We start from the raw sequence: 26,969 nt of genomic DNA, 5'->3' as shown, positions 1-26,969 counted from the left end.
ACTCCTTTCTGTTTAGGAGAATAAAGAAAGGGCCCTTCTCATCCACTTGAACGGCAGACCACATCACAGCACTTAGCAAACCAACCAACCAACCAACCAGCAAGCAAGCAAGCATATAAACAAACTATAAAAACACAATAGGACAAATAGCTTGAGGTCAAAGTATCCCGAGACCAAAAGGCCTGATGTCTTCAATGCCCTTCTTGAAACCACCTCCATCAGTTCAAGCATGAAGACAAGTTGGGAAACAGGGTGAGTGGCACATCAACATAATTCCTTTTCTATCCTGGGCTTCCTCTTGGAGGTATAGACACTCAGAACTGGATAATTGTTGGAATGGGCACCTGGAAAGTGTGTGATAAACGAAGGCCATACCTCTATATTGCCCATGGAATCTAGGCTGCTATCATCTGCCCATGTTTCTGGGATGCAAGTTGAGTTTTTTCACTTTAGGTGTGTGGTTGAGTATTTTCACATGGTTACCTTCTTTCCTCCCCACATTTCACAGGGACCTTTATCGCTCCAGCCATCTCCCCTTCTTCTTCAGCAATCTGTCCAATGCCTCCTTCACCTGATCATTCCTTAGACAGTAGATCAGGGGGTTGAGAAAGGGTGTGATGGCTGTGTAGAGGAGTGTGACTGCCTTATTGACCTCTGACTGATTTTCTCCACCTGGAATTAAATACATCGCTGCTACTGAGCTGTAGAATAATGTGACCACTACCAGGTGAAAAGATATGGTGGAGAAGGCTTTCACCCAACTGCTTTGGCTAGATGTTTTCATCAGGTTGATAATCACAACACTGTAGGATAGCACAACAAACAAGACATTGAATAAAACTCCAACATCCCTGATAATCTGAGCAATGAGAGGAGTGTTTCCTAGAGGAGGGCAGGCTAGAGACAGAATTGGCTCAGGATCGCATAACAAATTATCAATGATGTTTGGTCCACAGAAGGACAACTTAGAGAACAAAGTCACTGGGACAACGTTATAGACGAAGCCAAGGGCCCAACAAACAGCCACCAGGACACAGCAAGAATCTCGGGACATCATTTGTGGGTAGCGCAGTGGTTGGCAGATGGCTAAGTAGCGATCAAAGGCCATGGCTGAGAGAAAGCAGCATTCAGTACTCCCTAGAGAGAAGAAGATGTAAAACTGGAGGAAGCAGGCATGGAAGGAGATAGTCCTGTGAGAGGCTGTCAGGTCAAAGAGCATACGGGGCACTGTGGCGGTCGCATAACAGATCTCCAGCCAGGAGAAGTTGCTCAGCAAGATGTACATGGGTAGTTGGGCCAAGTGGTTATCTAGATTCACCAGAGTGATAACAGCAATGTTCTCAGCCAAAGTGAATATGTAGAGAACTGTGAGAAAGATGAGGAGTAGGAACCGCTTCTGCTGCCCACCTCCAAAGCCTAGTAAGATGAATTCCTTAACTCCAGTCTCATTGGTTGTCTCCATCTGGAATAAAGAAACAAAACTATTAATACATATCACAAGGAAATGTCATTTATGTACCTATTTCCTTTGAATAATAAAAGTAGGCATGCTACTTATAAAGGGGAGGAAGGTATTTCAGATTGCATTTGACAATTGCCCTGAACCTAGCAGTTCTGATTATATACCAGCTATCCTAAACAAGTTGTACACCAACACTTGCCATTAAAACAGACAGATCTGGGGCCATGGAAACATGACCATATCCATGAAAGGTATTTGAAGATCTTTGTGAATATTGCCTCCAGCCTGTAAATTCTTTCTGCATTCTTGCTACTGTGCCCTTAAATGTTACCAAGTTAAATTATGAATATTTTAACAAAAAAGGGCGGGGAAGGCTCCAAAGAACTTACCTTCCCCACAGATGATCCAAAGCTTGGTGGTGGGAGTGCACTCCGTGCTCTCACATGAGCAGCCCAGCTCCATGAAGCACAGAGCAGGGTGGAAGGATCTGGGGCCGGAACTTCTTGTTCTGGCCTCTGGGCAATCCACAGTGCAACTCAACATGTGCATTATTCCCCTATCAGATGGGCACTCTATGCACCCATCTCTGTGTCTCCTTGGGCTAAATTCAGTCTGAGCAGACACATGATACACAGCAGCTGCATTAAGGGTGTGGGTTCACCCTTAACCTTGGCTAACAGCCAGGTTGTTTAGGAGGGTGGGAAGTGTCAGGATCTGTGGGGATCCAACTGCTTCTCACTACCAGCTTAACCCAGGCTGAGCTGCCCCAGGTTGGGTTAGGCTGGTCAAGAACAACCTCCAAAAAAAAAAAAAAAAAAAAGGTTTCACGGAATAGAATATTTTTCCTTGAAAACACTTTACATAATGTAGATTTAATTATATATACAGATTGATTGGGTCTTCTTGCTTTTAGCTGAATATACACTTTATCAGTTAAATAGTGTTTCCCCCCAGTAATCAAAGTACCGTATTTCATGTCACATCACCTAAGCAATTCTTAGGACACAGTGATATTATCATTCCAATACTACTAATGATGGTCCAATTGAGAGAGAGGAGCTTGCCTGGAGTTACCCACTGAATAAATGGCTGAAGTGAGAGCTGAAATAGAGATTCCTAGCTCATAGTTCAAGCTGTGCAACCCCAGTCTGGATTTAAGACTGGGCAACAGGTATGCTGCTAGTCAAAGGAATCTCAGCTAGTAATGGAATTGCAGTGCAGCCTTTATCAGGAGGCTGAGAGGGGTGAAGGCGCAAAAGAGTGAATGGATTACTTTGCTGAGACCTTTCTGATTTTCTCTCAACCATGTCCTAAATGCCCAGTGACAGTTCAACTACTGTAATATTTTCCAGCATTAGAGGAGAGGAAGACATGATGCTATCTCTGCTTCAGATAGACAATCCCACCAAGGGAGATTCAAACACTTTCATATGCATTAAGTTAAAACCATTAACCATTTTATTTCTTTTACTGCTCATAGGGTAGCTTTTAAGAAGCCTTGAGTAAAGGACAACAAAGCCAAACAAGGGGAGGACTAATCAGCTAGAGTTTGTGCTCCTTCCCTCCATCACAATTGTTGTTGGGTCATTTCCCTTTAATAAACAAGTTAAATGACCCTTTGCACATAGGGCATTTGTGGTCTGGGGCAAAATAGGGGACTGTCATTGACCGGACTTTGTTTGTGGGATCTAAGTGGAGCAAAGCAGTTGATCTGAGTCCTTGACTGTTAGTTTAAGTTAAAATGTATGATGCAGCTGAGAATCACAGATACACCTCCCATGATCCTTTCTTCCTTGTCTTCTCCCACAACGTCTCCCCTCACTCCCCTGATTAGACAGTTATTTATAAGGGGTTATCAACATTTTTATTTATCTATTTAGCATATTTATATACCACCCAAACCGCACATCTCTGGGCGGTTTACAATTAAACAACACAGATTAAAACATTAAAACCATTGAAAAACAATGACAGATTCTAGAAGTCTAATTACGAGCCTGGATGAATAAATGCATCTTAAATGCCTGTTTAAATGCTGCCTGGGAAGGACAGAAGCTGTCAAAGCTTCCTTTCGAGGAAGTCCAATAATTTTAAAAATGGCCCTTATTCAAATCTACCACTCTGTGATTCTCACCCCTTTTGCCTTTGTCATGCAGTTCTTTATTCTCTTCTTCAGCAGCAATCAAACTGTTGATTCATCCAGTATACGCTTGATTCATCTCACCACAAGCTCTGCACTGGAATTTGGGAGAAATGGTGAACTGCTTATTTTTGAATCTTGTGCTTCTGGTGTTGCTCAAGTGTGGTCTGAGTGTGCTGTGTGAAGAAAAGGAAAGAACCTGTAATGCAGAACCAATCTAGAATGCTTTTTGTCTTACATTTTAGTGGCGCTTGGGAACATGTCCCTCAAGAACAATACACTGATCCAACAAAACAGTATCTGTCTGGAGACAGGTTGCATCTCCCTGCAGTGGTGAAACACTGGCAGTTTTCATAGGGAATGGTTGTTTTCCTGGGTTTGGTGTTTGTGACCAACAGACCACTTTGAGAAACCAAATGGATGCCATGCATTAGGGAGAAGGTTCTGTGATGGCTTGGTGTTGTGCCCCATTCAAAATACGCTGATCATCCACCCTGTTCTGCACCAAGTACATCCTGTCCTGCAGGAACTGCTTCAGAGGACAGGAGGCACTACTACACATTAGTAAACAACAAAAACAACAACAACACAGCCCCTGTACACAGAAAACTAGCATGTCAGGGAGAAGCTTGGCTAAAACTCTTCTCCCTTATTAGCATGACGTGTCACAAGGAGTGAAGTAAAGATCCCTCCATGGCAAATAGAGCAATAATAGCTGACCCTGCACAGAGCATCTGTACGCTCTTTGGGGCCGGCAGTTACCTCTTCCCCCCCACCTTCTGCCCCAGTCACCACTTCTAGGCTCAGCCGCCTTTCCTCCCCACCGCCAATTCTGCTCCCCGCCCCCAGGCCTTGCCTCCATGGCTGGGCTGGGCCCACCGCTGCCTCTGGCCTCTGCGGCCAGGCCTGCTGCTGCTGTGGTGACCAATCCTCCTGGTTGTGCCTCAGCCAATCAGGCCCGTGCGCCGCCCAGCCAATCAGCTGGGCGCTGGGACACACATTCCTAGGCACACCCAGGAGAATTATATATATAGATCTTTTTAAGGATTTGGCCAGGTGGACTCTATTCTGAGGCCTGAAGCCCTTGGACTTTTCGTGCATGTGTCTGTTCATGCACCACTATTATGTAAATTATGTGTTTGCAAGATTCAGGCTAACCATTGTCTTCAAGCCTTTCCTTGTTCTACTGTAGGTAGAAATAAAGGTAACCTGGTACTCTCTGAATCAGTCCATTCTCACGTAATGTGAAACTGGAGTTGAAGGGTCCAGAGTTTGCAATAACTGTACATCCAAATGGAGCAGGACATCCTGATGAAACTCCGGTTCCAAATGGAGCATGACCCAAGGTTTCACTCTGCAAAGTCCATGCTAAACCTTTGGGTAGTAATGAGTTTTTGTGCTCCACCCAAGGTTAACAGCCGCCTGTGTGATGTGCAAATGCAGAACTGCAGGCGTGGCTGTCTGAAACTGGAGTGGAGGGAAGAAGCTCCTCCTTCTCTCCAGCTGTGATTGGCTCTGTGGGCTGTCCTTCATGCAAGAAGGAAGCCCACACAGCCAGTTCCCCCTCCTCTCTGCAGTCTTGCTGACTGCAGAGAGCCTCCTTTCCATTACGTCCAGATGCAGACAGAAGAATGGGGTGGGGTGGGGAGCAGAATCGTTGGTCCATTGGACTCACATTTCCATGTTACATGTGGATACAGCCAATGTTTCTTCCATTCTTTCATGGCCCAGTGCAATATCAGTTTCCTGTGTCCATGATTACCCAATGCTCTACACCCAAGTGGCATAGAATACGAAGTATTTCCAGTAAATTGAGGCTAGCTATTAAGACGAGGCTGAAAGTTGGTGAAATCAGTTCCCTCATGGAGAAGAGAGATCTCAAAGGTGGGCTTATGCTTAGGGAAGGCTGTTCTTCAGGAAGGTCCAAGATATGGATAACAGAATCACTCACTCTCTTCCTTTGTTGACAAGGTGTGCCAGTAGCTGTTTTTAGCCTATTTTCCTCATGGAAAGTAGTCTTATGAGATCACCTTGCTGTTTCTGTGCCCATATCCATGTGAGTGTCCCCACCTCACATGGATATGGGCATGTGAAACCCAACAACTTTGCAATGCCTGGACCAATTTGGACCAAATTTCATACAGTTGTAGTTCCACATAGAGACACTGCAACAGTGTATTTTTGTGATGATCATATCCACCCCAATTCAAGATGGTGGATGTGTGAATGTTTGGGGTGGGAGTGGGATAACTTGTGAACTGCCTAACTTATTTTCACCAAACTTGGTATACATGATAAGATTATAGGAGACATTAAACCTTGATACTCCATAAATGAATTCCAGATCCCTTTTCAAGATGGCTGTTTGTGTGTCCCCCCTAATAACTTTGCAATACCTGGGCCATTCTGGATCAAATTTAGTACAGTTGTAGTGCCCCATACAAACATTTCAATGGTGTGTTTTTAGCCTACTTTATATTGGAGCTAGGACTCTGGCAGCATCGGCTCTCAGATGTTATGTCCTATAGTGACCACTGGGTTTTTTTAGGGTCATGGATAAAAGTGCTGGACTCCTCCCCTCTTTGTTCTTCCAGTGCTAGTCTCCATTTTGTCTCTCCAGAGAAGGCTGTTTGTTTTCGTCTACTTTAAAAAAAAAGTGCCTCTTTGCTCAGTTATCACGGGACATCAGCAGGAGACATCAGATACATCAGATACATCAATTTCTGGAGGTAAATGACTTTAAAATGGTGATGCATATGCTGGTAACCTCTAGGTTTGACTACTGTAATGTGATCTCTATGAAGCTGTCTTTGTACGTAGTCCAGCAATTAATACAGAATGTGGCAGCCAGACGGGTCTCTGGGACAACCTGAAGGGACCAGATAACACTGATTTTAAAACAACTGCACTGGCCACCGATACATTTCTAAGCAAAATACAAAGTGCTGGTTATCTATATATATAATTATCTAAGGCGTACCTGTGGCTAATCCCGTGCATGGCAGCTCTCATGAGAGTTCATGAGTTCATGAGCGGAAGGACCGTGGTGATTGGGCAGTAGGGATTCCATATACAGATAGGGAGGAGGAGCCTGTGTTTTTTAAGGCAACTGAATGCAACTGTTACTGGTTGGAAGATGTTCTTGATTGTAGAGGAGAGGAATATCTCTCCCTCTCCCTCCCTCCCTCCCTCCCTCCCTCTATATATATAGGACAGTGGGCAGGGGTCTGCGAAGAGAGGGGTCATGAGGGAGGAAAGAGGCCCTTCAGGAGAAGGAGGCTGCCGGTGTGTGTGAGTGAGAGAGAGAGAGAGAGGGAGGGAGAGAGAGAAGGAGGGAGGGAGGAGGGTGGGAAGGGGGAGAGAGTGAGAGAGAAGGGAGGGGAAGAATGATAGAGGGGAAGAGCGAGTGTAGGAGAGAGAAAGAGAGAAAAAGAAGGGAGAGGAAGAGAGAAAGAAGGGTGGGTAAGGAACGGTCCCACACCTGTCAGCAGCCTGAGGGGAATGAGTAGCCATGGCAGTGTCGGCAGCAAGGAAGGGCCCAGTCAACCACTACTGCTGTTTGGGGTAGGCTATCAAGGCCATTGGTTGAGGGAGGGAGGCAGGCAAGGGATGGGCCTGGGCCTGGGCCTGTCAGCAGCCTGAGGGGAATGAGTTGCCATAGCGGTGACAGCAGCGAGGAAGGGCCCGGTCAACAGCTGCTGCTGCGCCTCTGGGGAGGAGCAGGAACAGGGCTCGGGTGAGGATGGGGAGTTCTCTGGGGATAGGGGGCTGCAGCTTGGCCAATAGGTGCCAGCAATGCTGCAGCTGTGACCAAGAGGGGTGAGGGGATGGAAGCAATGGGATGGAGGAGCAGCAGCTGGAGTGCAGCTCACATGAGAGTGGAGAGATCTCTGAGGAGAGGAGGGCTGTGGCAGGGGGTGAGGAGAGCAACCAAGCACTAGCGTGCAGATGCTCTGCACAGATGCTCTTGTTATGGAGTACTGAAATATCACCAGTGGCTTCTCCAAGGTTGCAGGCAGGAATCCCTCTCAGAAGGGAGAGAAGAACCTCTCACTTAGAATACTGTGGTCACCATCTCTGGCTGCAGCAACTGTTTTGGAAGACAATAGGCGCTGATCTACAGCCATAATGCACCCCCGCTTTCCTTAAGCAAAATAAGCTTATGAGATCACGTAGTTCTCATTCTCTCTCTCTATCTCTCTCTCTGTAGGTGCCTCACTATCAACTTCACAATGCCCAAACCAATTTGGACCAAATTAGGTACAATTGTAGGGACACATAGGGATACCTAAGTGGCATAGTTTGTGATGATGTCATCCACTCCAGTTCAAGATGGGGGATGCATGGACATTTGAGGTGCAAGTGGCCTATGATGTAAACTGCCTAACTGATCTGGACCAAACTTAGGACTGTTGTAGGGACACATAGGGTGTCACACACTCCAAAATATCTTTGGAGACAGGATGCCTCCCTCTGCTATGGTGAAACACAGGGAATATCTACAGGTAGATGTTGTTTTCCTGGGTTGAGTGTTAAACATGGACCATTTTGAAAAACCAGATTGTAATGCTTTAGAAAATACTTGTATTCTGCCCATAAATAGAACCTCCTAGGTGTTCTCCTCTACTGATCATTTAGCCAACTGTTCCAGAACATTGAACAGGAAACAGCAACACCAGAGGCGTATCGAGGGAAAATGGCACCTAGGGCAAGCACTGAAATTGTGCCCCCTGTCCAAACATCTGACACCCATCTTTCAGATAATTTTACCATAATATCAGCTGAAAAGTACAAGTCAAGCTCGTTAATCTTTTAATCTTTTAAAAACTATTTAGCAGTGGGTGTAGCCAGACCAAAATATGCTGGAAAACTACCAATTTCAGTATTCTGGGGCTCATGAAATACCCAAATACTATGTGGAGCTGTACTTGGAAAACTAAACAGAAGTGCCTGTCTAATTCTCTACTATGCATCTACTAGCATCACTATTACATAAGTTTTAAAAATCAATGGAGAATTTGACTTTTCCCAGATACTCTGAAAATAATTAAAGGATATGCAGAGTAAACTGTGTCACTGCTTGGAATATATTCTAGTCTTTCAGAAAGACAGTTAAAATGAGAGAAAGAGAGCAAGAAACTCCCAGTGAGCCTTAATACTAAGGATTTCACACTGATTCAAAGACAAACTCACCATTAATAGTCATAGTATTAAGACATCACATTTAACTCACTTATCACAAGAAGCAAAGTAAGAGCAAATGAATACAATCCTAGCTCATAAGCTTCAGCTCAGTATTCACAAGCCCTGATTCTCTGTACATAGTGCCAATCTGAATATGTGTACAGTGACTTATATTATATTATATTTTTTTTTAAAAAAAAAATTCTTTACCTGTAGCTCCTTTGGGGGCTTCCTAAAGGCCGTTGGGGGGGGTCTTCAAAGGTTACCCCTCCCCCCACTGGCCTCTAGGGCCTCACAGGGACCATTTGAGCATGTGCTGTGGCCATTTTTTTTAAAAAAAATATATATATTTTTTTAAAAGGCTGCTGAAAACAAAATGGCTGCTGTGCATGCTTAAATGGCCTCTGTGAGGCCTGGCATGGCCTAAGGCCTCACAGAGGCCATTTGAGCATGTGTGGTGGCCATTTTGTTTTTGGTGGCCATTTTTAAATTTTTTTGGAAAAATTAAAAATGGCGCCCCCCTTCAAGTGGCGCCCGGGGCACGTGCCCTGCCTGCCCCACCCTAGATACACCCCTGAGCAACACAGAGGAGAATTCAAATAGAAAGGACATTCTTTCTACCTTGCTATGCATACAAAGAAACCATTTAGTCATTCTATTAGCTTTCATCGTCACTAGATTAGAAGATATACAATTGCCTCCTCTGACATAACTGTCTTGACTAGCACTGCCAACCAAGGTAGAATCTACGTAGCATCTGCAAACAGATGAAAAACCTTTCTTCTCGCCTGGCTGCTCCCCAAAGCATGTCCTATCAATTTCAACGGGAGTACTCAGTGCTAATTTTCTGAGGCCTGTCTTGCTGACTGGAGGGGTATGTTGAGCTTTAGCGCATAGCCAACCAGTCAGAAACAGAGGAGGAGGTCTTCACCCTCCTCCCTCTCCTTCTGCTGTGGATACATTGCTGAGGAGGATGCATCAGCTTCAAGCCAGCAATCTTCAGATGGGGAACAAATAAAGCAGCTGTAGCATGGGGTAGCAAGTGGGTTCTGAGCAACCCCTTATGGCTTCACAGCATCACAGCATGAATTTCTGAATGCCTTTGATAACTATGTGGTGTCAATTGGAATGTGTCCCTCAAAGATAATGCTATAAAACAACTACTCTTTAGAGAGAGATTTCATCCCTTTGCTGTGGTCAAACATAATTTCCACAGGTACTCATTGGCTGCATTTGCACGTAACGCGGAACCTGCAGGTCCAATGGGCCCACAGTTCTTTTCCCACTCCCCCTGCTCTCCATTCTGAATTGGAATGCAACGGAGAGCTCCCTCTCTGCAGTCAGCAAGCCCACAGAGAGGAAGGGGAACTGGCGGTGTGGGCTTCCTTCTTTCATGAAGGACAACCCACACAGTCATTCATGGCCAGAGTTGAAGGAGGAGCTTTCTCCCTCAACCCTAGTTCCAGGGAGCGCAGCCTGTGTTTCCACATTCGGACAGAATGCAGGCTGTGTCTAAGTTCAGGTTGCAGCAATGAAGCTCACTACAACTGAAACTCAACTGCGGCTCCACGTTACATGTGAATGCAGCCATTGTTTCCCTTCACGTCCTGAAGTTGGACCACTTTGAGCAACAAATGTGGACACAAACATACTGTGCCAGTGGCAAACAGACTTAGCAAGCTGCCGATGACCAGAGTATACAGTATATAGATACAAATGACATATGGCATGTTCTGTTTTTTATACACACACTCACTCACCAGTTGAGTTTTCCACATACAGTAAAATAAATATAACCTTTTTGCTTTTGCTTTTTTTACATGTTTACTGCGATGGAATCTGTCCCTATACTCTAACTCACTGCTGCATTATGAAGGTCTCACTCCTTGAATTCTGTTTCTTAAAAGAGAATTTCTAAGAATTAGAACTTTGTGGTAGTGGAAAGAAGTAGTTGGCAAGCAATGAGAAGCAGGCTACACTTCTAATTTTCTTCTAGCTTACTTTCTGGGTATCCATATTCGGCAAAACAAAACACCGAGGAAGGAGAAATGTCTGCCTGGTTCAGCAGTGAATACAATCATTTTGTCTCTTTGCCTGTGTGATTCAGTGTTTTGGTTTTTGGTTTTTTTCTCCCCACAATTCTAGGAAGTCTCCTTTCTCTTCAGCCATGTCAGGTTTCTCTTATGTAACCTACCCACAGCCTCCTTCACTTGCTCGTTCCTCAGACAGTAGATTAGTGGGTTGAGAAAGGGTGTGATGGCTGTGTAGAAGAGTGTTACTACTTTAATAATGTGTGATTGACCTTCATCCCCTGGAGCTACATACATTCCTGCTACCGAGCCATAGAAAAGTGTCACCACCATAAGATGGAAAGATATGGTGGAGAAAGCCTTCCTACGATTGGTTTGACTAGAGGTTTTCATCAGGGTGAGAATCACAATGCCATAGGAGAGCACAACAAAGAATAGGTTGCCTAATATAACCAGGGAATCCATGGAAAACTGGTAGGCAACAGGAGTGTTGTCTTCTAGTGGAGAACAAGCCAGGGACAGAATTGGCCCAGGATCACACAAAAAGTGGTCAATAATGTTGGAGCCACAAAAGGATAAACTGGAGATCAAAACCACTGGAACAACATGCCAGAGGAAGCCAAGGGCCCAACAAGTAACCACCAGGGTGTAGCAGGAACGTTGGGACATCAGCTGTGGGTAGCGCAGTGGGTGGCAGATGGCCAGGTACCGATCCAAGGCCATGGCTGAGAGGAAGAAGCATTCAGTGTCGCCGAGCGAGAAGAAGATATAGAACTGGATGAAACAGGAATGGAAGGAAATGATCCCTTGAGGAAATGCAAGATCAAAGAGCATCCGGGGCACAGTTGCGGACACATAGCACATCTCTAGCCAGGAAAAGTTGCTCAGCAGGATGTACATGGGCAACCGGGCCAAATGGACATCTAGATGCACGAGTGCAATAATGGTGATGTTCTCAGCCAAAGTGAGGATGTAGAGGATAGCAAAAAAAATAAGGAGCAGGAACCGCTTCTGCTGCCCAATCTGAAATCCCAGCAAAATGAACTGGTGGACGCCAGTCCCATTGGCCAACTCCATCTGGAATCAGATAATGGAATAATTGATCTCATACCATAAACAAGTTTAGCCTGCCTGTCTGTTCCCCTTGAAATACAAAGGCTCAACATGCATGGCATTAAAGAATGCAGTGGAGCTGACTCCCAGTGCACCTGAATTTCAGGTTTTATGTGTATGGGTTGCCCAAAGTACCTCGTTTGATGGCAATTTTTTGTTAAAATGATTAGTGTGAGTCAATGTAATCTTGAATATTTCTAAGACAGATTCTTTGAATCTTGCTAGAAATACCATGTCAGGTCCTGCTGATGTCTCAGTTTTGCTGCTCATGCTACTAAGTTCTAAAATATGAACAAATATATGAATACATGAAAGTGCTTTATATTGAATCAGACTATTGGCTGACTAGTTCAGTATTTTCTACTCTGACTGATAGCTGCACTCTGGACTTTCAGACAGGGCCCTGCCTGGTGATGCCGAAGACTGAAGCTGAGACCTTTTGCATATAAAGCATCCCCAAATATGAATGCCAAGCTAAGTCTTGTATGTTCAACCCCAGTGTCTTTTTTAATTAGTAAAGCAAATCTTACGTATGTAAGATGCTGAACCTGATATGCACACATACATGTAGTATGTGCATAATGCAGCACTTATAATGTAGTGGTTAGAGTGCCCCAGTCTCCATGCATTTCTCGCAAAAAAGGCTAGTGGCTGATCAGCCTGGATCTACTTTGGTAAGCAACAGTATGAAAGTTTTCTTGAACAGGTTTTCACACACAACGTGGAAGTGGAGTTGTAGGAGCCAGAGGTTTCCCTACTGTTACATCCAGATGCATGCAACTCTGGTCCCATTGGTCCAATCGCCCAAGGTTGCATTCTGCTGACTCCAATTTGAACCCTTGGTTTGTAGTGAGTTTAGCTGCTCATAACCACGGTTCCAGTTGCAGAGTGTTATGTGCAAATGTAGCACTGGAGGCTGCATTTGCTTCAACCAAAGTTGAGGGAGGAAGCTCCTTCCTTTCTCTGGGCATGATCGTCTGTGCAGGATGTCCTTCAAGCTAGAAGGAAGCCCACACAGCCAGTTCACTCTCCTCTCTGAAGTCTCCCTGACAGCAGAGAGCCCACTCTGTTTCCCCCGAATGCGGACTGGAGAGTGGGGGCAGGGGGAGAGCAGAACCATGGGTCTATTGGAACCACGTTTCCATGTTACATGCAAATGTAGCCTCTATCATACAATAATTTGATAATGGTCTATCAACAGTTCCTCAAAGAAGCCCCAATCTTTTTTTTTCCTTGAAGGTGTGCCATCCATTCAAATCCATACTTCTGTGGTTCTCATCCCAGACTTCTTGGTAATGTGTTCAATTTCTGAACCTCAGTAGCATTCCAAGTTCTGTGTTGCTCCATCCATCAGAAAGCTCACCACAGTTGCTGAGGCAGTGTGTGTGTGTGTGTGTGTGCGCGCGCGCGTGTTTAAAGAGGCTCTCCTGTCCCGTGTCTTTCAGTGGTGCTCAGTTGTAGCACTGGTGCATCATGTAGTATGAAGCAAAAGTTGGCCTGTTTGTGAGCCAGAGCATGAAGGATGGTCTTAAGTATTTGCTGGCCTTTGGGAATGTGTCCCTCAAGAAAGATACCATTATTTTCTAAAACAGCATCTCTTCGGAGACAGTTTGCACCTCCCTGTGATGGTGAAATGCAGGCAATTTCCACAGGTGCTTGTTATTTTCCTAAGTTCAGCGTTTGATAAACATGGATTGTTTTGACCAACCAAATGAATGAATTATGTATTATGGAAGAGGTTCTCTGGTACTGTCTGGACTTCATCTTCTCCTCCCCATGGGAGCAACTTGCCCCTTATTTCTACTCTCTCAGTATCTCCCTTCTTGAAACACTAGAGTGACTACAACCACAATTATTTATTATTTATTTATTATTTATTCGATTTCTATACCGCCCTTCCAATGAGTAGGCCCAGGTGGTGGTGGTGATGGTGACAGACTTCTTATGCTGTACAGAATTTTATTGCCAAACAATCAAAAATAAAATAAATAAATAAAATCATTTTCACTCAAGGCACAAATGACCAGGCTCAAACTTTCATACTGCCTGCCTGCTTCTGAAAGCAGAAAGTTGCAATACAGAGGTCTGCAATATCTGGCATGGGATGATCAGACTGCCAAATCAGATGCCAGAGCATCCACAGCTTCAGGGAGTTAATTTTTATTTCCTACCAGGCTATTGAAATGGTGGATAGGCCACACTGAAGTGGTGGATAGCTTCTGCCTTTTAGGATCGACTGTCAACAGTCAAGAACTAGCACCTGGTAGGGTTGCAATGAAGGCCTTGGAAAGGATATTTAAATGCTGTGACGTGTCCACACCTACAAAGATTAGAATGGTTCAGACAATGGTTTTCCCCATGACACTCCATGGATACGAAAGCTGGACTTTGAAGAAACAAGACAGAAAAAGCATTGACGCTTCTGAACTTTGGTGCTGGAGAAGACTTTTGAGGATACGATGAACAGCCAGGAAAACAAACAAATGGATCCTAGAACAAATCAATCCAGAATTTTCACTTGAGGCACAAATGTCCAGGCTCAAACTGTCATACTTTGGACACATTATGTGAAAACCCATCTCCCTTGAGAAGTCCATAATGCTGGGAAAAGTTGAAGGAAAGAGAAGAAGAGAATGACCAGCAGCAAGGTGGATGAGCTCAATTATGACAGTAATGAATGCACCCTGAGAGACCTCAAAGGCTAAGTTGAAGACAGATCATCATGGAGAGAATCTATCTATGTGGTCACTAAGAGTCGATGTCGACTTGATGGCACTTAATCAATCAATCAGTCAATCAATCACCAGGTTATTGGATTTGTTCACCACATCTCCTAACAAAATTATATTTAATCCGGACCCTTAACTTTCCATGGATCTTGTGGGCCACTGACCATGCCCAGTCCTCATCAGGCTATTTATTTTGGTGTGTGTTGAGGTTAATTTACTGTTTCTATTAATTTACAGACTTATTAACTTCTGTGTAGTTAGGGCAGGGGCCAGCAACCTATGGCATGCATGCCAGAAGTGGCATGTGAAATGCGTTTGTGGCATGGTGGTGGCCCCCATGATCCCACCACTTACCAACAGGCAGCCCAGAGGCAGCTTGGAGGAAAAGTGAGAGATAATAGCAGTAGCAGAGCTGTCCATGGTTGGAAAGGTGTGGCAGCACTGCTGAGGATAGAGGGACATGGTTGGGTAAGCAACTGGTGGGGCAGATCTGGGTGTGAGGAGGAGGGGCTAAGTCATAGTCAAGGCAGTGAGGAGGTCTTGCTAGAGGACAGGACACTGCATGGCAGGGGCCCACCCCCTTGCAAGACTGGCAGAGAATGTAACTAGCTATTTAGGGAAGGGCCGATGGTAAGAGAGGTAGGAAGTAGCAGAGGGCGAGGGAATCCTAGTATGAGCCTGAACATAGCAGAGCAGTCGAGATTGGAGACAGGGCAAAAGTGGCACCTGAACTTCCCTGCTCTGTGAAATGCTTCCTCACTCATCACTAGACCATAGAAGGCAGCAAAGGTCTACTTCTCTATCTATGCATACTTACATCCTCATGGAAACCTTCCAGATAATCTCCTCTCCTTACTCTTCTCAGAAGCACTGCAAAAATGTTTGTCTCCATTAATGTTTACTGACTAGAGGCACACCACTATTGGGTGGCCTTGGATCACAATTCTAATTTAAGGTTTTGTGTGCAGTTACACATTTTAGTGCTGTAGACTCTACAACGTTAAGATGTATCACTGACATGCAAAGCCTTAAAATGGAGTGAAGACTTGGCGTGCCACTTCTGAAAGGTTGCTGCCCCCTTGCTTTCCTAGGGCTGGAAAGCTTCTGAATGTTAGAGCTGCTAACCTGTTCACGCTGTCAAAAAATCTATCAACAATTCCTTGGGGGAGGCCAAATGTTTTTCTGAAAAGCTGTGACCATTCAGATCTAACCCTTTGAAGTTCCCAACCAAATCTGATTTGCCAGGACAAGGGTTCCTGTTTTGGTACCTTGCTTTCATTCCAAGTGTTGATCCACCCAGCAAAAGCATCTGAGAAATGCTGTGTCAGAATTTTATTCAGGGGAACCGTCATGTTTCCTGCGTTGTTGTGCTCAGCGGTGGCCTGGTGGGCTGAATGATCAGCTTGGCAGGAAGGAAGAGGTGGCTTATGCCCTAATCACAACATGAATGCCTCTGATAACTATTTGGTAGCCCCTGGTAATGTGTCCCTCAAGAATAATGTTATTATCCATCAAAACAACATCTCCTTGGTAAACACAGGAAATTTCCTCAGGTAATCAGCATTTTCATTTATTTGTTCACATCAGATCACTTTATACAAATTTTAAAAACTCACACAAATGTACTTTTCAAGTTGCAAACAGACTCAGGAAGTTGCCCACAACCATAGTACAGTATACAGTATATAGTAACATGTGACATATAAATATAATAGCTGACATTCTCCGCAGGTCCACAAGAAGCCTTCAGCATCTTTGCACTAAAGGCTTCTTGCACAGACAACTGGGCATGGAGGAGAAGGGGTTGCATGACCCTCAGGAACAGATTTATGCAGGTGGAAAGGAGGACTTTTGGAGGGGAGATACAAAAATTGTGTGTGGTTAGCTGTGTAAGTAGTCTTTAGAGCAGGGATGCAGAAGACTCCTTGCTGATCCGTATCCCTCCTCTCATTGCCAGAGGGCTGCAGAGCATGTCAGCCACAGTTGCCTTTTAATTCCACTTCATGAAATGCATGTAGTGGAGTGTAACAGAGTGGAAATGGAGGGTTGTTAAGTTTACTGTACAAAGTTACTAATAATTATTTAACTATTACTAAATTACAAACAAAAGTCCTACTCTCAGTAAAAGATCATCCTAACAGAAAATAACAGTTTCCAGTGTTAGGGGTGTGCACAGAACCAGTTTGGCTGGTCTGGTTTGAATTTGGACCAAATTCTAGCTAACCCAGCCCGGTTTGGTTCTGGTTCCGGCCAAACTGGGTCCAGTCTGATTTGGCCACCAGGCTGGACTGGTTCATGGGCCGGATTGGGGGATATACTCCCTAGCCAGCATCCAGTAAAACATACATACTGATCAATGAGTTTACAGAACTGATGATTGACTCGAGCATTCTAAACTCCACCCCAAGCCTATACACAGATATACATACAATACATCAGTGTTAAGAACAAAGACCATGTATATACACATAAATCCCAGCAAAACACACACACACACACACACACACACACACACACACACACACACACAGAGTTGAGATTGCTAGATAAAAGAAAAGATAAACCTTTTACTTTTGCTTTTTTACATCATGTTTAATCCAGTAGAATCTGCCCATATAACACATTACCACATTAAGTATGTTGCGCTTTGATTTCTGTTTCTTGGCTAGACCTGAACTGCCTTGTAGTGGAAGGAAGTGGCATGCAATGAGCAATTTTCTCCATGAATTTTCCACCAGTTACTTTCTGGGTATCCTTATAGGAAAGAAAAGATTGTGCCTTTGAGTCGGTGTCGACTCCTGGAGAGCACAGAGCCCTGTGGTTTTCTTGGTAGAATACAGGAGTGGTTTACCATTGCTTTCTCCTGCGCAGTATGAGATGATGCCTTTCAGCACCTTCCTATATTGCTGCTGCCTAATATAGGAGTTTCCCATATTCTGGGAAACACACCAGCGGGGATTCAAACAAACAGCCTCCTGTTCTCTAGGCAGGTTGCTTCCCTGCTGCAGCGTTATAGGGCAAAACAAAACACTCAAGAAGGAGAAATGTCCGCCAGGTCCAGCAGTAAGTACATTTGTTTTGTCTCTTTGGCTGTGCGAATCAGTATTTTGGTTTTTGCTCCCCCCCACCCCATTCTAAGAAGTTTCCTTGCTCCTCTGCCATCTCATGTTTCTCCTCTGCAACCTAACTTCAGCCTTCCTCACCTGAGAGTTTCTCAGAGAGCAAATCAGGGGATTGAGAAAAGACGTAATGGCTGTGTAGAACAATGCTACCACCTTAGTGATGATCTTCCGCCCCTGGAGCCACACACATCCCTGTCACTGAGCCACAGAAAAGTGTCACCTCCCCTAGTTGTAAAGATATGGTGGAAAAGGCCCTCCTATTATTAATTTGGTTAGAGGTTTCCATCAGGGTGAGAATCACAATGCCATAGAAGAACACAACAAAGAATAGGTTGCCTAATACCATCAAGGCATCTGTGTAGAACTGGTAGACAACTGGGATGTTGACTTCTAATGATGGGCAGGCCAGGGACAGACTTGACCTGGGATCACACACAATAGTGGTCATTAATGTTGGGGCCACAAAAGGACAACTTACAGTGTCAGCTTTTTCCTCAGACACCTCTCCTTTCTCCTCAGCAACTTACCCAGAGCTTCCCTCACCTGGTCATTCCTCAGACAGTAGATCAGGGGATTGAGAAAGGGTGTGATAGCTGTGCAGAAGAGTGTTACTACTTTAGTGATGTGCGATTGGCCTTCTCCTCCTGGAGCTACATACATCCCTGCCACCGAACCATAAAAAAGTGTGACTACAACTAGGTGGAAAGATATAGTGGAGAAAGCCTTTGTACGACCACTTTGGCTAGAAGTTTTCCTCAGTGTGAGAATCACAGCCCCATAGGAGAGCACAACAAAGAATAGGTTGCCTAGTATAACTAGGATATTCATGGAAAATTGGTAGAGAAGAGGGGTGTTTCCTAATGGTGGGCAGGCCAGTGAAAGAAGAGGGCCAGGATCACAGACAAAGTGGTCAATGGCATTGGGGCCACAGAAGGACAACTTGGAGATCAAACAAACTGGGACACTGTACCCCAGAAAACTAATGACCCAACAAGCAGCAACCAAGGCATAGCAGGAATTTGGGGACATCAGCTGTGGGTAGCGCAGTGGGTGGCAGATGGCCAAGTACCGATCCAAGGCCATGGCTGAGAGGAAGAAGCATTCTGTGCTGCCAAGAGAGAAGAAGATGTAGAACTGGAGGAAGCAAGCTTGGAAGGAGATGATCCCATAAGGCGATGCCAGGTCATAGAGCATACGAGGCACAGTTGTACTCACATAGCATATCTCTAGCCAGGAGAAATTGCTCAGCAAGATGTACATGGGAAGATGGGCCAAGTGGGTATCTACACGTACTAGTGTGATAATAGTGATGTTCTCAGCCATAGTGATGATGTAGAGAGCAGCAAAAACGATGAGAATTAGCAGCCGATTGTGCTGCCCAATATCAAAGCCAACCAAAATAAAGTCCTGCACTTTGGTTCCATTGGCTGTCTCCATCTGGAATCAGAGAACAGAATCAATACACAACACTAGGGAATATGGTCTGCTTCTCCTTTTTCTCTGAAAGGCAAAGGCTAAGTAGGCTTGCCATTTGTGTGGTATTTCACACCACATCTCTCTCTCTCTCTCTCTCTCTCTCTCTCTCTCTCTCTCTCTCTCTCTCTCTCTCTCTTTCTCTCTCAGTCTCTCTCAAATTGCTACACCACCTGATACAAACTTCTATAGGCTTAGTCTTCAGAATATACTATTTTTCTGATTCAGATATTTATTTCAGATATTTATTTTAGAAGATTCATATGTCACCATTCTTCATGAATGAATTCATGGCGGCTTACAACAAAACATTTTTTAAAACTACAATAAAACACAGTCACCTTTAAAATGGTGCATGGATCATGGACCTGTCAATTGGACAAGGGGGGACAAATGTTCCTAGGCCCACAAAGGGCCCAACAAGGCTCTCCCTGGTTCGAGGACAGGGTGCGCCCTGCCACCACCCTCTCCACCAGGCGTTACGTGAGCCTGGGCCCCTCCTCCTTGACCCTTTATCCCCATTGACTCCTCCTCCTCCTCCTCCAGGCACCCACTTCCACCCGCTCTTTCCTTTTGCCTTCAGGAGCCGCGGCTCTCCCTCTCTCATCTGGAGCATGGAATGAGAAGCTGAGTCAACTGCTACTTAAGGAGGGGTTCACACGAGGAAAAGCTGACCCCTGCCTATATTCAAGATTCAGAGACAATAGATGGACTTACATCCTGACTTCTGTTAATGACTTGATTATTACATATGAAGAAAAATAAGACAGCCATTAGATTGTACAGGACCTGAACAAGGAAATAGAGGTGAAGGAACTTGGAAGCATCTCCTATTACCTTGGCATCCAAGTAAAAAGAAAAGGGGATGGGACATTCCTTCTCAAGCAGAAGCAGAAGATAAAGGATCTTCTAGAATGCCTGGGACTGACAGATGACAATGAAGCCAGTACACCAATGGATGCAAATTTCTGGAAGCAGGATGGAGACAGTGCGGCTTTACCAGCCAACAATCAATACAGAAAGGCAATTGGAAAGCTTCTGTATGTGGCCACAGAATATATAAGATATTCAGAACATATATAATATATTAACAACATATTAATATATGCAGAATATATATTCTGTATAAGCTTCTTTAAATACCCAGGCCAGATGTAACTTAAACATTGGGAATCCTGAGCAGAAAAGTAAGTGCACCAACCAATAATGATTAGACTGCAGTCAAAAGACTGGGAAGATACCGAAAGGGTTCTACACATTACACATTGAAGATTCCAGCAAGCAGCAATTCCAGACTAGTGGGATATATGGACACAGAGGGGACCGGAGGCAGAACAGACCGCAAGTCCACAAGTGGACACCTGTTCTTGTATGGAGGTGGAGCCATAAGTTGGGCTAGCTGCAAGCAGTCACGTCTTGTGCTCTCATCCACAGAATACGTTTCTGCATCTGAAGCGTGCAAAGAAGCCATGTGGACACACCAGCTACTATCAGATTCTGAGATTGAGGAACCAAAGCCCACAACAATGTTTGAGGATAATGAAAGTTGTATCCAGATCTCCCAGATGGAGAAGATGACGTCTCGAACTAAGCACATTTCCATAAAGTATCACTATGTGCAAACATGCAAGTAAAAGGGATAGTCTATTCTATCTGGATAATTCCCTAGTCCTTTGCCTGTTTTGCTGCCCACATTCTCATGTGCTTAGGGTTTGAATACAGGTGGGCTCCACCCCCACCCCACAATTGCTCCCACGTCCCACTTAGTATCTATGTCCCTCTTAGTGGCACTGCTGGTATGAGCCAACTAATATAAAAAGCACAGGATGCTACAAGTATTTGTAAAATATTGTAAAATATTTGTCTAGAGGGTTGGAAAAGCATCTGTGAGAAGTTCAGTCTGACTCTGCCATTGGTCAGAGAATCAGTGAAGGTGCCAGACATTCTGTAATACATAGCAGTTTTTCTACTGAAATGTAATGCTGCCAACTTAGAGTGAGTAATAAGTAATAATATTTGGCAACAAAATAGCATCGATTTCTTTGCTTTTTCCTCCTTTCTGTCTCTTACCACAATTTAATAAAGATCTATCACAATGTAATGCAGTGGCGCAAATAGTTGTCTGGAAGATGACAGCCATTCAAATCCATCCCTCTCCTATCTTTTCTTCTCCCCCAGTCTCCTCTGCCTTGGTTCTTTACTTCAGCAATACTCAAAGCGCTGACCCAACCAGCAGAAGTCTCACCGCAACTGCTCTGTCAGAAGCTGCTGCTGTTTCCTTTTGTCTTAAAGTGGTGCTCCGTTTTGGCACTGCTGGACCGTGAGGAGAGTAGCAAGGGGCGAAGATGTGTGAGTCCCAACATCACGAATGCTGATGTTAAGTATTGGGTGGCCCTTGGGGACATATCCTTCAAGAACAGAACATTCATTTGCCCAAAGTGCATATACTGAGAGCAAGGTTGCCTCCCTCTGTGACAGCAGTACCCCCAGACATGCAGTTTTCCTGATATTCGATGTCTGCTAAACCCATGTTAAGGGGCCCAAAGGATGCAATGCATTAGGGAGCAAGTTCTGCAGTGGGTGGGAAATATGCTTGTTTAACTCTCTTCTGGAGTCATGATTTTTTAAAATACACAAGTGGGACCTCTTACTCCCAAGGAGCCCCACTGGTTACACTGGATTTTTCCCCTCCCCCCCATTTTCAGGCCACAGGACCCATCGTCATTTAACATTTTACTCTGGAGGAGTACAGTGGTGACTGCCACATCCCAAGCATGGTAGCCTGTGCAACTGCATGACTCACTGAGAATGTGAGCTGTTACCAAAGGAAAATGGACACTTCAAATCCCACACGAATGAGGATCCATAATTCATCATCTCAGTTCTCAGCATTTCACCTGAAAGGACACACTGTGACTGACTGAAAGGCAATCTGGGAGCTGGTCAAGTGCATTCTAGAGCCCATTCACCCACAATCAACACATTGGCCACATTTGCATGTAATGGGGAACAGGCTTGTTGTGTATTATTACCCTTACCCTTACTTCAGAGAGCCTCTGCTGGATAATCACTGAGGGGAAAAGTTATCCCTCACCACAATTCTCTGAGGGCAAGTTCAACCAAGCCGGTGGCAACTGCAACCGGACCTCCCTCCCTAGCTGCCTTTAAGGCCCTTCATAAGACCTAAGGATATTATAATATTAGCATTTTGATCTCCATGCTAATGATACCTAGCATAGAACTTGCCTTTTTCACTGCTGCCATGCACTAAGACTACACTTGCAATGAACTGTTCCACATGACCCAAGGATCTCTCTCTGGGAATGAGGATGTGAACTTGGGTCTCCTCATTCTTAGTCCAAGATACTAACCATTACAGCACAATGACTCCTGCAGACCCTCTGAATGCTTCTCGTTCCTTCTCTTGCATTTATTTTATTTCATGAAACATTAAAAAAACACCACACAACTGAGATGACTACTGTAGACAACACTTCTTTGTAACCCATTGTGCTGACTGTTGGGCAGAAACCAAATATGCAGCATATGGGAAGGGTTCCTACATGGCACCATGTTAAAAGAAGTTGTAAGTAGGGTCCATTAGTCCATCTGAACAACTTGTTTTATTAACTATACATACATTCCCTCTATGACACGTAGGCTGTCCTTCCCAGGTCCTATGCAACATACTTTATTTATTTGGTTGATTAGAGACCATTATAGGGGTGTGGCTATAATTGAGTGGATGAGTTCAAAGAGCCCAGGGCCCCCAGATCCTGAGGTGCCCCCCAGCTCCACCCTCCCTATTTTCTTCACTATGTCTCTCATGTCAAGGGGCCACTGGGGAGAGGGGCAAACATGGGCCCCCTCTCCCCTAGCTATGCCCCTGAACAGTTGTATGCCCCCTTTCCATTGGCATTATCAAAAGAATATCTCAGGTGTTCTAATATAATAGTTAAAAGGGAGAGTGTGGAGATGGGAGGAGGGAAGAAAGAGAACATTTAATTTATGAGAAGAGAAAAGGAGAAAGGGAAGAAAGAGAAAATATCAGAATAGTGGGTAGTTCAACTATGAACTGCAGGTCCATGTCATAATCTTCATCAAAACGTTTGAGGTATCTTTAAGGCTGTATGGCATTTTGGAAGCCTAGTTGAATTTGGTCCACTCTCTGGTTCAGGCCAAATTTAAGCATATTGGGCTGATGTATGTAGGCTACCAAAGCTTCTTTTCAGCCCCTCCACCCCTGTCCTGATCCGTAAAAATAGTTACGGATAGTAACTAGTTCTCTTTGCTCCCAGTGGTCACGGTGCAGTAGTGGAGGTTTGGGATTTTAAATGCCCCCTGAAACACTCAGGCAGTCATGAGACTGAAATGGGGCTGATTTTCACAGGCCTAGTTCCATATTTGCCTGAATACAAGAGGATTCTGAATTTAAGATGAGCCCTTTAAAAAAACAAAACAGAGGTTAAAAACATGGTATACCTTTATTTACTCAAAAGGAAGATGACTCTGAATTTAAGATGCCCCCCCTTACTTATTTCTAACATGAAAGAATTTGGAGAAAAACCAGGTGTTGAATTCAGGTAAATACAGTATGTTGACCAAATGTCTACATGTGTTTCTTGCCTGCAGAACATTAACTGCCATTTTCCTATTCCACTGTTAGCCACCCTGTGGGTGTTTGGACTTAAAGGTCCGCTAAACATATTTTAATAAACAAACAAATAAATAATGTTTACTTCAAGCATTTTTCCTCATGTAATATTCCACATTAACTGTTTAATGCCCTGTGTTCTTGTTCTCAAAGCAAGAAATGAACATCCATATGGTTGCTAGACAACCAACAAGCAAGCATGAATTGTCTCTTTGGTTAAGCAGGATCTGCCCTGGTTGCATATGAATGGGAGACTAGAAGTGTAAGCACTGTAAGAGATTCCCCTCAGGGGATGGAGCCACTCTGCAGAAGGTTTCAAGTTCCCTCCCTGGCTTCTCCAAGATAGGGCTGAGAGAGATTCATGCCTGCAACCTTGGAGAAGCCGCTGCCAGTCTGTGTAGACAATACTGAGCTAGGTAGACCTATGGTCTGACTCAGTATATGGTAGCTTCCTATGTTCCTTTCTTCCTATGACCCAGCTCAGTTTGGGGTCATCCTGAATGGTAAATCAAAACATTAAGGAGGAAATGGCAGCTCACCGGCCTACTCTATGTACATTAGTGTTATTTCTCTGACTGCATGGCTGCATGCTTTGTGTTTTTTCGTTTCTCTCCTCTCCTCCCTGTTTTTTCACATTTCCACCTTTCTCCTCAGCCATTTCTCCTTTCTCTTCCACATCCTGCCCAGTGCCTCCTTCACTTGATCATTCCTCAGACAATAAATGAGAGGGTTGAGAAAAGGTGTAATGGCAGTATAGAAAAGTGTTACTGCCTTAGTGATATCTGACTGATTTTCTCCACCTGGAGTTAAATACATCCCTGCCACAGAGCCATATAAAAGTGTCACCACAATCCCATGGAAAGATATGGTGGAGAAGGCCTTCCTACGGTTGCCTCGGTTAGAGGTTTTCATCAGGGTGAGAACCACAATGCCATAAGAGAGCACGACAAAGTAGCCATTGCCTATAATCAGAGCGTTCAGGCAAATCTGGCTTATGATGGGGGCAATTCCTAGTGGAGGGCATGCCAATGACAGAATCGGCCCTGGATCACACAAAAAGTGATCTATCTTGTTGTGGTCACAAAAGGACAGCCTGGAAATTAAAACAGCTGGGGTGAGGTACCACAGGAAGCCAATGACCCAGCAGGCCGCCACCAGGATGTAGCAGTAATTTGGTGACATCAGTTGTGGGTAACGCAATGGGTGGCAGATGGCCAAGTACCGATCCAAGGCCATGGCTGAGAGGAAGAAGCATTCGGTGCTGCCGAGAGAGAAGAAGATGTAGAATTGAAGGAAGCAGGCATGGAAGGAAACGACTGCATGGGGAGATGGCAAGTCAAAGAGCATGCGGGGCACAGTGGTTGACACATAACACATCTCGAGCCAAGAGAAGTTGCTCAGCAGGATGTACATGGGCAGCCGGGCCAAGTGGGCATCAAGTACCACCAGTGTGATAATGGTGATGTTCTCCAGCAAAGTGAGGATGTAGAGAATGGTGAAAAATACGAGGATGATGAATCGCTTCTGCTGTGTGACTCCAAAGCCCAGCAAAATGAATTCCTGCACTGTGGTCTCATTCGCTAGCTCCATCTGGAAGCAGATAATAGAATCTTCACCACTTATCACAAAGCGACATTATCTGTTTATGAGTTTGCATCGAAAGACAAAGGCTAGACAGGAATGGATTGTAGGGAAGACCACTGGCAATCCTCTGTCCACTTTGTGTTCATATCCCATATGTTTATTCCCCAGAAAGAACAGGCATATTTATGATGTGAAAAGGAGGAACCCAAATCAATGCTTTTGAGCCATTTAATCTTGAACATACCATTGAATTGTAGTAGGAAATCTAGATTTTGGAATGTTGGTACATGGGCTGCGGCCTCTTCTTTAGCCCTTGTATAATCCAGGAGAGAGTATCAGTGGGGAGTATAGCTGGCCAAGGTTGTAACTGCAATACTGCTGAATGCACAAAACTGCAGTTACGGGCCAAAAGCTAACTACGGTTTGCCTTGCCAAACTCCAGTTGGAACCCAAACTCCAGTTGGCACCTTCAGTCATCTCTAAGTTTCGCTGTCAACAACTGAGGTTTTGGAGCCAAAGCATTACATTCAAATGCTGACTCCACTATAACTGCTGTTTCGTCCCTGTTCCAAACTCCAATCATAGAGGCGGCAGGGATGTGTCCTGGTGGCCAGGCAGCAGGGAGGGGCTCCCTTCAACTGGAGTTTGGCTGGCCATGGTTCGGTGAATGTCTTCAGCACAATTTGGAGTTGAGAATGGAAACCTTGGCCATGCTTATCGCCAGTTAAGTTGTACATCTGAACTGGGCCAGTATGGCTTCCATTAGACTTAACACAGGGAGAAAAAGGGGCTGCAGGCAAAAGCCTCTGATGAAAGGCAGGAAACATGCAACCCCTGCTCCCTGAGGTACCTGGGAGAGGGCAGTTAGGGAACTCTTCTCCCTCTTTTCCAGCCTGCAGAATTCTGGAAATATATTATACTGTATATTTTGAAGAGTCTGTTTCTGGCACTGTTTGTGTGAAATAAAACCATACTTCCCAATGACCTAAAGATACCCAATTTGGCAGGCACAATCCTCTCACTGAAATTAGCTGAATGCACTGCGTTTAATACTAGAATATGCTTCGTGAAAGGGTTAAAGTTTTTGTATATTTGTTAGAACAAAATCATTATAATCACTACATTTTAACTGTTCTCAACAGATTTTTATCAATAATCAGAGCAATAATTCAAAACTGACATCATGGCTGAAAGAAGCAGGAAATCTTTCTCAGACTCACATTTACTATGATTCAAATTTACTATGTTTGGTAAATATTGAACAAATTGAATGTTTGAAGTTGAAAGCCTACAAATTTAAAAGTGTTCTTTTATTTCCGTTTTGCAAGCATATTAATAAAGAAATCCATTACATATATTTAATTTCCTGAACTCAGTGTAATCTATGCAAAATGACTGGTCGACAACAGGCCTCACTTACAAGTATGCAATAAGATTAATAAAACTGTGATGATTTATGCTCCAGGAAACATTTCCCC

General features: G+C 44.5%; 4 protein-coding genes across 4 annotated transcripts; all 4 read right to left on the bottom strand.

Annotated features, from left to right (window-relative positions):
* Positions 1-514: 514 nt before the first annotated feature.
* On the bottom strand, positions 515-3,730 carry LOC128330873 (olfactory receptor 11H6-like). Its single transcript, XM_053264236.1, has 2 exons — positions 3,687-3,730; positions 515-1,462 (listed from the first exon to the last, which is right to left on the bottom strand). Exon 2 carries the CDS (start codon positions 1,460-1,462, stop codon positions 515-517), a length of 948 nt encoding a protein of 315 aa, XP_053120211.1. The 5' UTR covers positions 3,687-3,730.
* Positions 3,731-10,927: 7,197 nt separating this feature from the next.
* LOC128330872 (olfactory receptor 11G2-like) lies at positions 10,928-11,893 on the bottom strand. Its single transcript, XM_053264235.1, has one exon. It carries the CDS (start codon positions 11,891-11,893, stop codon positions 10,928-10,930), a length of 966 nt encoding a protein of 321 aa, XP_053120210.1.
* A 6,361-nt stretch (positions 11,894-18,254) lies between these two features.
* LOC128330871 (olfactory receptor 11H6-like) lies at positions 18,255-19,217 on the bottom strand. The gene has a single exon (XM_053264234.1). It carries the CDS (start codon positions 19,215-19,217, stop codon positions 18,255-18,257), a length of 963 nt encoding a protein of 320 aa, XP_053120209.1.
* Positions 19,218-24,537: 5,320 nt separating this feature from the next.
* On the bottom strand, positions 24,538-25,497 carry LOC128330870 (olfactory receptor 11G2-like). The gene has a single exon (XM_053264233.1). It carries the CDS (start codon positions 25,495-25,497, stop codon positions 24,538-24,540), a length of 960 nt encoding a protein of 319 aa, XP_053120208.1.
* Between the last annotated feature and the right edge of the window lie 1,472 nt (positions 25,498-26,969).

The sequence above is a fragment of the Hemicordylus capensis genome, chromosome 6 (genome assembly GCF_027244095.1).
Source record: "Hemicordylus capensis ecotype Gifberg chromosome 6, rHemCap1.1.pri, whole genome shotgun sequence".
NCBI lineage: Eukaryota > Metazoa > Chordata > Lepidosauria > Squamata > Cordylidae > Hemicordylus > Hemicordylus capensis.
The sequence above is the reverse complement of the archived record's forward strand: the minus strand, read 5'-3'. Positions and strand labels throughout refer to the sequence as shown.